The sequence below is a fragment of the Antechinus flavipes genome, chromosome 2 (genome assembly GCF_016432865.1).
Source record: "Antechinus flavipes isolate AdamAnt ecotype Samford, QLD, Australia chromosome 2, AdamAnt_v2, whole genome shotgun sequence".
NCBI lineage: Eukaryota > Metazoa > Chordata > Mammalia > Dasyuromorphia > Dasyuridae > Antechinus > Antechinus flavipes.
The window spans coordinates 552,938,524-552,951,194 of NC_067399.1; the positions used below are offsets into that span (position 1 = coordinate 552,938,524).

The following is a 12,671-nucleotide window of genomic DNA, read 5'->3' on the forward strand; positions in this document are numbered from 1 at the left end:
AGGCAACTCTAAAATAGGTTACTGAGCAATAATTCCATATTATTAAAGTTTCCTTACCAAACATTGTCTCTCCAATGAAATTACAGATCTGGACACTACCTTTCCATTTTCCTCTCATGAAGGCTACAATGAAATAAACATTTTCAGATTTAATAAGCAACCCAGGTCAGAAAAAAAACAGTTCTCCTACTTGCTATTTCTATTACCTTGTACTGAGTCTCAGTTTTTCCTCTGTAAAATAAGGGATGAGCTACATGCTATCTGTCTGTGTCCCTTTCAAAAATCTAAATCCATGATCTCATGACCTTTATTCTTCCCCATTTTCTGGCCTCCCTTTTTGTCCAAGTCCCAGGCAGTTCATCCCCATCTGTGACTGGCACTAGAAGCTTGTTGAAATAATTATTTAACCATCCCATTTTGCTAGGAAAGATGAAGGCAAATCCTCATCTGGTTCTGCAGAACTCTGAGTTGTTTAGCAGCAGCGGTGGCCCCAGGGCTTCCAGAAGACATGCAGGATGGTGACAGCAATTTTATTAAGTCTAGAAAGGAGTTTACAACTTGGCTTTTTCTGAAGGAGCTGATTGGGTGTTTCTTATGAAGCACAGCTGATCCGAGACCCTGCAGCCAGACTGTTGACCAAAACAAAGCCCATTCATTGTCTCACTCCTTAAATCATAGGGCTCCCTGCAGTGGAGATTCTCACAAGAATTTCAAAATTCTTTTTGCTTATGTACATTCTAGCCTTGGAACATGTGACCTCCCTTCACTTCATATTCCTGGCCCCTTTCCCTCTTCTTCTGCAGCTGGTTTATTCACTGTCCAAAAATATTGGCAAGAAATCCTCCTTTTTTCTATTCAGTCTTGCTCTTTTCAGCTATTGGAATTTTTATTTCTTGCCAACTGACATTTAGGCCTTAGGGACTATCAGTATTTTTAAACCAGTTGCTTTACCTGCTTGATTTGGCCTATAATTCATGGGACTGTCTTTATGAATTACCTTTGATGGCAAGGTAAAGGCCATTCCTAGTACTGGTGCTCACTCTGAAGGCAATTTCTTTGGTCTTGGGGGTGGGGGTAGGTGGATGGATGGAAAAAAGGAATGCCTGAAATGCTCTGGTATGAAAAGCATGATCTATCAGAGCAAGAGAGTGATGGGAAGATTAATGGAGCATAATAAGTGGAAATGTATTAATGTTACCATTCGCTGTCACAACATGAGAGACATAAGAGAGGAAACCAGCAAGTATTTAAAAATAAACTGGGAGAATAGGGTGGAGTGGATTTATGTGCCTAGGATTGTTTTTTACTTTCAATGTGAAGCCCCCATATGTGCACAATCAGTGTGCCAAGGGGACTGGCATTCACATGTATAATTGTTTAAAATCCAAGCTTAATATACTCAAAAATAAATTACATGTGTTCCATGAATACCTTTCAGATGAGAACCTAAAACCAAGAATCAGTCTGTATTTCATGGACATTTTAAACTCTGTGGTACTTTTATTAATCCTTTGGCCTTGTCTCATGTCACTCATCATAATTCCTGGATATCTCCTTGAAAATTTGGAACCACAGGAAATCTTGCTCACTCCCTGGAATTAAAATTGCATTTTTAATTTTTTTGACTTGTCTTCATTCAATAAAGTCAAAAATAAAGGAATGCTCTGCTGCCACCTATCCTTTCCCCTCAGCCCACACTGTGGAGAAGAAGCAGGACTTTTGCAACATATTCTTCCTACAACTACCATTCCTACTGCTACTACTACTATAGCTTTTACTACTACTTCTATTACAATCTACTACTACTACTACTACTACTACTACTACTACTACTACTACTTCTACTATAATCACTACTACTACTGCTACTGCTACTATTACACCACCACTACTACTAGTAGCAGCCATTTATATAGTGCCTTGGGGTTTGCAAAGCACTTTATAAGTAATATCTCATTTTATTCTTACCCTGGAAGGTGCTATTATTATCTCCATTTTACAGATGAGAAAACTGAGGCAAATAGAGATTAAATGGCTTACTCAAAGCCATAGTTTTGAGTTAGCTTACAGCCAGTAAATGTCTGATGTAAGATTCAGATTCAGGTCTTTCTGATTTGAAATCTAGTGCTCTTTTTACTTTTACACGACTACTTATATAAGACTGGTCCATATTACCTTCTTTTCCACTGACTTCTACACTTTGAAATTCTATGGCGTCTAACTGACACTCTATGTTCCAAACTCACTGTCGATTAGAAAGAGTTAGGAAAATAAGAATGTAGATAGATACATTTAAAAATGAGTTGTACATCTTGTTACCTAAGAAAGTCCACTCTTGAATTTTTAATAAATGTAGTGGGGTTCAGTATAGATTCACATTTTAAGAAGCCTCTCTCATTAAGGCAACTGGAAGTCTGTTGTGTCAGGATCAGAAATGGGTAAGGGCTGATCAATCCTTCAAAGCCAATTGTTACTGTAAAAGTGATTCTCCTATTGCCACTCCATTTGAAAATCACCTACTTCAAATCTTTCTGAAGAATATATTCCATGAGTCATTTCCATGTATAGATCCAGTCATTAACTTGATGAGATGAATGATGCCAGGACTAGATCATCTAAGTCCATCCTAAGTATCTTTCACTTCTATTTAATAAATATCTCATGTCTAACTGTGTATGAGATACACAGTGGGGACTCTGGGGATACAAAACCAAAAACCAAATACAAAACAGTCCCTATATTACACTCTAGAATTAGCTCTCTATTAAGGGAATATAATGTGTACCAAGATAACTAATTATAGCATATAGCAATTTGAGGAGAGGAAGAGAAAAAAGACATAGTATATCATTTTTTCCAATGCAAGTTGATACAATGAGATATTTAAAGAGGTCTATGGACACTGGGTAAAGTTCTGACCAGGAGCAATCCACAAAAAGTAAACACAAATAGTGATAAAGAACTATACAAGGATTTACTTACATTTAAATATGGGGGCTTGTCATCTTCAGAGGATAATAGGGATAGTCTAATTAGACAAGGCCTGGGAGTATTTCTGTTCTGTTTGGATAATATCAAATGAAGACTGGGAGACTGGGGAAGAGGAATAATGGGAGAGAAGGGGAAGGGAGAGGAAGAATGGGGAAAATTATCTCATTAAATGGAATATGCAAGAAAGAGTTTAAATAATGGAAGAGGGATGGTGGCACTTAAAACTTACTCATCTGATTTGGGCAAAGAAAGAATGCATATATGTATACACAGAGTTGTATACTAATTTCAACAGGAAAAGAGGAGGAAAAAGAGGATGAGAGAAATGGAAGGCATATAGATTAAGGGTATATAACAAGGGTTTTCTTTTTTTGTTGTTTTCAGTTTGGGGCGGAGTGGACTTTGAGGGAGAAAAGATGGCTTTTTTGCTAATTAAATATGTACATATAAATGTATATATGTAAATGAAATTATTTTTTAATTGAACTGAACAGAATAAAATGAACTTCAGTAGCAACAAATAAAATCATGATTTGGTTTTAAAATTATTTTTATAAGTATAAAATGGGGGTTCATGGTTAAACAGCTATATCTGAAAAAGACTGAGGATTTTATTGACTGCAATTAATCAATTAATCAACCATAAGATATAGCAACCCCAGAAGGTAATATGATCTTGCACTGTGTTAAGAGACACTTTTTCCAGGAAAAGGGAACATACTCTTGTTCTTATCTTCATGCCTTTTTGAATGTTCTTTGTCCTCACTTTTGCTTCACAGAATTCTTTATTTCCTTCAAGACTCGTTCAAGCAAAATTGTTCTTTTCAAAGTTATCAGTGATCAATTAATTGCCAAGTCTAATGATTTTATTCAGTCTTCATCCTTTTGACCTCTCAGCAGAATTTGACACCATTGATCATCTCCTTCATGATAATTTCTTCTCTCTAGGCTTCTGTGATGCTGCTGTATACTGCTTTTCTTTCTCCCTGTCTAACCTCTGCTTTTCAGTTTTCTTTGCTAGATCTTTGTCCAGATTTTGCCCACTAACACAAGGTTCTGTCCTGGGTCTCCTTCTATACTGTTTTGTTCAGCAATCTCATCAGATTCCATGGATTTGTCATCTCTAAACTGACGATTCAGGAACAATTTTTCTAGTTTCAACCTCTCTCCTCCCCTCCAGTCTCAAATCTCCAATTCTCTATAGTGCATCTCATGCTGAATGTCTTGTAGATATTTTAAACTCAGTATATCCAAAACTAAATTCATTTCCCTTCCTTCCAAAACCATCCCATACTTCTCTATTACTATTAGAGGCACCACCATTCTCCTGGGCACCTATGTTCCCAACCTAATTCAACTACTCACACTCTCATACCCTCCCACTATAAAATTTACTTTTGTAGCATCTCTCTTCAATGCCTTTTTTTCTTCTCTAACACTGCCACCATCTTAGTACAGGATCATCATTCATGCATAAATTATTATAATACCTTGCTAGTTGTTCTTCCCAACTCCCCTCTGTCCTCCACTCAGCTATCAAATTTTCTTTCTAATGCATTAGTCTAACCTTGTTGTCCTCCTTCCCCAAGCCCTGACCCATTCAATAAACTCTAGGGGCTTCTTATATCAAGGATCAACAAAAAAATCCTCAATCATTCAAAGTCCTTCTTGGCTTGATATCTTACATCTTACTCACCCCACCTCTTCACCATGGTATTGTGGGGTCTAGTGACATTGTGTGTCCTTGCTTTTTGTCATACAAGTTACTTTTTCTCTAGACATCAGACATTTTAACCAGTTATCCACCATTCCTGGAATGTTTTTCTTCCTTCTCTTCATCTCCTGAGTTCCTTAGATTCCTTCAAATCCCAGTGAAATTCCTACCTCCTCAAGCAGCCTTTCCCGATTACTCTTAATGATAATACCTTCCCTCTATTGATCCTCTTCTACATAGCTATTGGTTTATATATAGTTGTTTTCATGGTGGCTCTCCCATTGAAATACTTGAGAATTGGGATTTTCTATCTGCAGCATGTCTCCTGAAACATAGCAGGTACTTAATAAATATTTGTTAACTTGCTGAAGCATCTTAAGTACTACCTTTTTCATGAAGCTGTTCCTGATTCTCCTTGGTGTTTGTGATTACCCTCTCAATATCTATTATATTATTATATATATGCTTGTAGAAGTATGCCATCTCTCCTCTTATAATGAAAGCTCTAGATCAACAGAAATTTCTTTCATTCTTCTTTTAGTATTCCCAGGTCTGAGATAATTCCTGGCAAATTGTCAGCACTTAATAATTGCTAAATGATTAGCTGATTATTTGGGAAGTGGTCATGCAGCTATTTTCTGTCTTCATCAAGACTGTATCTAGAGTGGTTATATTCTTTCCTGAAAGCCATGGTTTAAAGAAATTGCTCTCCTGTGGATATTCTCTAATTTGTCAATCAGGTTGGTAGTGGGACTTCTATTTATTTTACATGAGAATCAGTTAAAGGCTGCTTACTTTGAAGGAGAGAAAACTTAGTAGAAAAATTTGACACATATCACAGATGTCTTTATGTATTTGAAGGTCTATTGTATGTACAAGGGCTTGGACTTTTCCTAGTGGTCTGAAAAACGGTAAATATAAACTACAAAGATGAAAACTTAAACTTCATGTAATGAAAATCTTCCTAATAATGATAGCTGCCCCAAAGTAAAATGGGCTGCTTTGAGAAGAATGGGTTTCATATCCTTGAATATAGCCAAGCAAAAGCTATACAATAATAGATGATCTACGCATTGGACTCAATGGCTATTAAGGTAATGTCCAAATTTCAAATTCTTTGATTACTCTGATACTGAATAGTTCCAGAAGAGTAGGGGCTTCAGAAGCCTAATTGTAAGAGGTTGAGAGGTATGGATGATAGCTTTAAAAAAACAGTCAATGAGAGTAATCAACTCTAAGAACTTGGCTATGGGAAATGGGACAAATATCAAAAATGATAGTTGGTAGAATCAAAGGCACAAATAGAGGGGTTAACCTGGACTCTTCCTCAAAGATTGAAAAAGAGAAGACAAAGGTATGTATTAAGGTCTTGAGTTATAAAATAGTGGATATGAACTGATTTTCTCAGTTCTCTACTGAGTTAGGGACAGGATTTTGGAAATAGAAAAGAGGATTGAAAGAGTTACTATTGGAAGTTTGATATTCAGGGAAGAATAAAGTGATTGCTGTATAACCATGAAGAATCAGTTAAGATCATATAATATACATTTGTAAAAAGCCCAGTTAGAGTGACCAAGGATGAAATGTATTCTGGAGAGCCATTTGAGATGAAATCATATGAAATGAAGGGCAATTTGTTCAATTCTCTGGACTTCATTATATCACCCATAAAATAAAGAGTAGTTGGACAAAATCATCTCAAAAGCATTCTTCCAGATTCTTTGATTCTTCCCACACATCTCACTCTCCTGTACAAAAGAAGCCAGAACTTAATTGCATCCAGTGTTATTGCAAGCTAGGAGACATGAGGAAATGAAGAACTTGTATAGGACTTGCCTGGTAAACTCAATTCCAATACTAGAATTAAGCTCTTTGACTGTTTTCTTCGTATTTCTCATCCTGCCAAACAGAGCACAAAGTAGCCATTCAGGAAATGCTGATTTTCATTTTAATCTTGATTTTTCATTGACAGTTTGCCTTCTATGTTCTGATCTTCTCTAATTAAATAGAGGAGGGAAAATTTAGTAAGTGTTCCCTATTGTCTGTAAGTCCTCTTCATAGCTCTTCTGGGCACTGATAATAATGGTAGTTACACAGAGTAGGCTTTAAACAATTGAATGAATAAGATAATTTCTCATCCCTTTCAACCAAAAGAAAAAACCATAAGAGGCAGAATTATATAGCAGACAAAAATGCTATATCTGGAATTGGAAGATACCTGGGTTCAAATCTCACCTCTGACACTCAGTAAATATGGGCAAGTCACAACTTCTCTGAGCCTCAGTGGGGATAATAATATGATGCAGCTAGGTGATACAATGAAAAGAACACAGCACCCAGAGTTAAGAATCCCCCTGAGCTCAAATCAGACTTCAGATGTTCACTACCTGTATCATCTTGGGCAAATCATTTTCTACCTTCCACAACTGCAAAACAGGAATAACAATGGCATCTTCCTCCAGAGTTGTTATAAGGATAAAATAAGATGTTTATAAAATGTTATATAAACCCTTAAAGTCCTAAATAAATACTAGTTAATAATATTGTTATATTATAATGAATTATAAATATAGTTATAATAGTAATAATCTACTTCATAAGGTTATTTTGAGGATAACAAGAGATAATAAATGTAAAGTGCTTTGAAAAAGTTTAAGTGTTATATTAAAGTCAGATATTATTATTATTATTATTATTATTATCACAGATATGTTAAGACCTTAGATTTATTGTAAAAAGCCCAGTTAGAGTGACCAATTCATTCTTTCGGAATATAAACCTAGATAGTCTGTTTAATAGTTGTCTAATCCCCACTTCCCAAAATAACACTGAGTTACTGCCTTTATTTTTTAAATGATAAAAATGGTCACAATATCTCAGATTTAGTTATATCTGAAAGACAGATTTTATGTATTGTACTATATTGATATTTATCATCTCTTTCCAAGTGTCTTTGATTTACAGTTCTAAAATGCATTCTTCTGGTGACTTGCTTAAGCATGCAGTAAATGTGCATGGGGAATTTTGGAGAAACAATACGGTCTGTAAGAACAGATGGATTGCCTTGGAGATTTTTTTTTCTTCTTTATGTCTCTCTCATTTGGCAGGAAAGGAAAAATTTCATCTACACCAGCTAATTTATATGCCTCCAATTAATGATCCACCTATTCTCTTCCTTTCAGCCCTGGGCCAGGAGGCACAAATTGCTGGGGAGCAAGTGTGGAGCATACTGTTTGTGAAAACTTACCCTGTCCTAAAGGAGTACCTAGCTTCAGGGATCAACAGTGTCAGTCCCACGACCGATACAGCTACAAGAAGAAAGGCCCTTTGACATCTGTCATTATTGATGGTAAAAGGATTAGCTTCACTTTCAATGTATAACTACCTCCTTCTTTCCTTTTTTTCCTACTCCTCACACCTCCCTCCCCCAGTAAATGTGAAAAAGAAATCCACTCTGCATCTGCATGTGAGTTAGAAGTCATTGCCACCTCTTCTCTATCATTAGCCAATATAAAGAGTGGTATTGATTAGCTTCAGGGACTCATAATATCTGATAACCTTGCAATTCTCTAAACCTACGTGTAAACAAATAGGAGGCTACCCAAATGCATCCTGCTCATCTTCCTATCCCGATCCAAATCACCAGATGGTCTGACTTCTTTCCGAGCTGCTTTAAGGAAAATTGTACTCATGATGACATTCCTCACATCTCTCTCTTGGAAAGATAATTTCAAAATACATTCCCTTTCCATGTTATTCCATGGGTGTTGTCCTAAATTAGGAAAATCTCTCACCCAAAACTAATTTTGAGAGATACAGAATAGTGCAGTGGAAAGAGTGCTAGACTGACAGGCAGAGGCCTGAGTGGAAATCCTGGCACCGCCACTTATGATCTGGGGCAAGTCAGTTAAAATTTTGGCCCTCACTTGACCTATCTCTAAAATGAGAATATTGGACCTAGATCTTTTCCAACTCTAAATCTATCAACTTATGAATTCCCAATGTAGAAGAAATCCCAGAAGTATAATTCTTTATACTTTTTTTGAGGATAACAAGAGATAATAAATGTAAAGTGCTTTGAAAAAGTTTAAGTGTTATATTAAAGTCAGATATTATTATTATTATTATTACAGATATGTTAAGACCTTAGAGTTATTGTAAAAAGAGAGATGGGCTTTAGTAAAAGTATCAACTGGAACTGTGTCTTTCTGTATTTATATTTGTAAATAAAACTTTGTAGAAATATGACATGAGCTGTAGAAAGTCAAAACAGTTCTGATTTCTAAAATTCCAGAAAAAGGAGATAGTGAAAGAAAATGATAAGAAAACCAAGAATGAAAACTTTTTAATTTTAAATTCATATGTCAGATATCAAGCAGAAAAAAAGTAAAAGCTTAGATTCCTCATTTATGACCAGCTTTTATTCTCATACCTCCAACTAGAACCTCTGAGCTATACAGTCCCTATTACTTAAAATATAAGATCAATTGAGCATAACTAAGTGAGGATATGACCAAGCATCATTTTAGGCCTAATGGATTTCGATAAGCACCTTCTAATCCAAAAACATGGCTCTTCAGCTATGGATTAACTTGGAAGAGATAATGCAAAACTATTTCTGACATTCTAAATGGTAGCAGATGACTCAAAGCAATTCTACTGTGGCTTAGTTTAAAAGTACCAGGTAATTATCCAGTCACTTTACTTTAAAAAAAATAAAAAGTACATTTTTGAAGCTGGAATATATATGTCTAGTTACAGATTTTCAAAGTTGAAGAACTTACTGGCATCCCCTACCCCCACTCTTTTCTTTCAAACAACATACAACCTTGTCAGAATGGAAGAATGAGAGACAGGGTCTGCAAGAGAAAGGAATGCTTATGGCTTTAGGCACCAGCAGTCAAAAAATGAGACCTTACCTCTTTTCTGGCTGTCCATTAATCTGACACAGGAGGAGACAGGAAGACTTCCAGATGTCCCAGTAGAATCCAAACCCCTAATCAGCAGGGAGATAACAAATACTATAGCTGTCTTTTGCTTTCTTTCTAATTTTTTGTAGTTTAGTTTTTGTGTGTGTTTGGGTTTTTTTGTTTGTTTCTTTGTTTTTGTCTTTTAGTTTTTTTAGTTTTTAGTTTAGTTTTTTTCTCCCTGTACTCAATGGTTGATTCTGATGAGAAACTGCATTGTTCTGGAATCTTCAATAGTCTGTGGCCCTTCAGATAAAGACTTTGGAGTCTCCTTTACATTTGCTCCCATTTTGTTTCAGCAGGAGATCATGAAGTAAAAGAAGTTAAGCAGGCTATTTCACAAAATGAGAGACATATATTAGTGGTTCTGTCTTTGAATGTTTATTTCACTTACAAAATTCCCCTTTGCATTTGTTTTTAAATGTAGAAATCCTGTCTAAATCTGCTTCCCCATGTCCCTCTGTCCATGAAAAGGTTAGTTTTCTCTTTAATTTTTTAATTCTCAAAAATTAAACTGCTTATTTATCTAATCATTACAATTTCTTCATTATTTCTCATTGTCATTATAGAAAACTTACTGAAAGGCAATTTTTGACAATTACTTAGTCATAAAACTTAAGTTACTAGACTCACTATTTGTTTTTGCCAGTTTTGCAGATTATATTTATACAATATTACAATGAATTTCAACATCTTCCTCTGAAAGCTTCTGAAGAGCACCCTGAAGAAATCCCTGTACAGTTAAATCAGTCTTGATAATAATAACTAAGTTAAGAAGATTGTTGCTTTGGGGAAAAAGCTCTAAGAATTTTTCAAGGAAAGCTTTACTAGTCTTTTTTGTTTGTGTTATTATGGTTTCTTACATATTTGATTTTGCTTGAGTTTCAAAAAGAATCAGAGGTCAGCACTTTTTTTTTTGACAAAAAGAGTACTTCATGATTTAAGAAAACAAAATAATAAATGCCCAATACAGAGGGTAACTGTATATTACATAAATTAAATTCTGTTCTTCTTAAACTTCCATTTATAAAAAGGCACTGTTATAATGGAGCTCCTGATACATTATTCCTGTGGTCTGACTCTTGACTCCATTGAAATCCATTATAACTGCCCTATTCATACTGGCATTGCCATCACTGGTGAATTCCTTGGCTCCAGACATACACACTACAAGAAAGGAAAGACTATTTTTTTCTTTTCCCTTTAAAAAAATATTGCAGAATAGATTTTCCAAAGGAAAGCTAGGACCACAAATTAATAACACCCACTACCCATAAGAAGACAAAAGTTTCCCTTAGAAAATAATGCTAAATAGAAAAGTATTCAGATAGCAACCTATTTGTACAGCCACTTGCCAAGCCCAGTCAATTTCACCTTTCCCTATTAAATCTTTCTGGAATTTAGTCCTCTTCCTTCTCCTCCTCCTCTTCCTCCTCCTCCTCCTCCTCCTCCTTCTCCTCCTCCTCTTCCTCCTCCTTCTCCTCCTTCTCCTCCTCCTCTTCCTCCTTTTCCTCCTCCTCTTCCTCCTCCTCCTTCTCCTTCTCTTCTTCCTCCTCCTCCTCCTCTCTTTCTCCATTTTCCCTCTCTCCCTCCTTTCTCCCTGTCTGTCTCTTCTATCTCTTTCTTCTATTCTTTTTATCTGGCTGTCTCTCCCTTTATCTGTTTTCCTCTTATTTTTTTCTCTCTCTCTCTACAGTGAGATTTTATAGTAACCTGACAATGAGAGATAATGGACTTAACTTTCAATAGCCATCTTCTTTTCCATTGCAACTGACCTAACCAGTTCCATAGGGAATAATATCCCCTATATTAAGCATGCATTTTGAGATGAAGAAAGCTATCTTTGAAAGTAAAGTATTCTTTTGATAATTGTGATAAGTATTGAGATATATATGTGTGTGTGTATATATATATATATATATATAATATATATTTGCTTTTGATACTTTTGAAAGTAATGTAAAAATCCTGTGTTTCTAAAGTCATTTAACACAACTCATGTGCCAATTCTTTGTTTAGCTTTTTAAAGGCAAGTCCTACTTCTCCTGGGTGAGAATTCCATAGCTACAAGAGGAAATTGAAAGCTCTGGAACTGTTCTAAGTTAGGATCTGGCTCTATCTAGCCTGCATGGGAGCCATTAATGTAAATGTCATTTATAGAAGAATTTGAATAAAAACAAGGATAAAATAGAAGAGGAGCTACATTGCCAGTAATACACAGACAATACATGCCATGGTGTCATAGCTATGTAGAGTATTTAGAGAGTTTTAAATTGATGTCATTTTTTTTCTGGGCTCCTTACATGTTATCACAGAATTTCACTATTGGAAAGGACCTCTGAGATCACCTAATCCATCTCATACCTTAAAAAAAAAAAAAAAAAAAAAAAAAAGATAGCTAAGCTCCAAGCAGTAGTTCATAAAGCCTTTTGAATTAAATGCCCTAGTATCTGGGATCATGATTTTTGGAGATCCAGAAGACTAGATGGTGCAATACTATGTGGAAAAATTGGATAGGTGACTCTACATTATCCTTCCTGGGGAGGATCAGCAATTGTTTCTTCTTAGTATATACAGCTCCCACCTCTTTAAGAGGAGTCTGCCATTTATTTTTGTGACTCTATTTGTTTGATGTCATATTTTTCCTTCCCTTCTTGCTCAGTATGATCTTCTCCCAGTGTCCAACCTACTTTTTCAAAAAGGTCAGGTTTCTACTCTCACTCTTCAGATCTTTATTTCTTCTTGGTTTCTCATTGAAGTTCTTTAAGGTAGTTTGAAACAGTTCTGCTGAAGTAGAACTCTATTCCAAGTTTTCATATTCTTCTAAGGTGGCTATTCTTACTTGTCCAAACAACCCTTTTTTTCTCCCAAAACTTTTTTTCCATTTCTGAGGGGGACAAGTAGAAGTGAGATATAAAATATATTCATTCCTCTTTCCTTGGCCTTTAGCCAAGTTCTTTTATTATAGGGATAAGCTTTACCGGCCACACAATTCATGG

At 35.6% G+C, this 12,671-nt stretch overlaps 1 protein-coding gene across 1 annotated transcript in view; it reads left to right on the forward strand.

Annotated features, from left to right (window-relative positions):
- ADAMTS17 (ADAM metallopeptidase with thrombospondin type 1 motif 17) overlaps positions 1–12,671 on the forward strand; it is a 507,844-nt gene that overhangs the window by 295,311 nt on the left and 199,862 nt on the right. Inside the window, exon 13 of the mRNA XM_051980996.1 lies at positions 7,888–8,054. Within this exon, the coding sequence (XP_051836956.1) occupies positions 7,888–8,054 (167 nt within the window). The remainder of the gene's footprint in view (positions 1–7,887; positions 8,055–12,671) is intronic.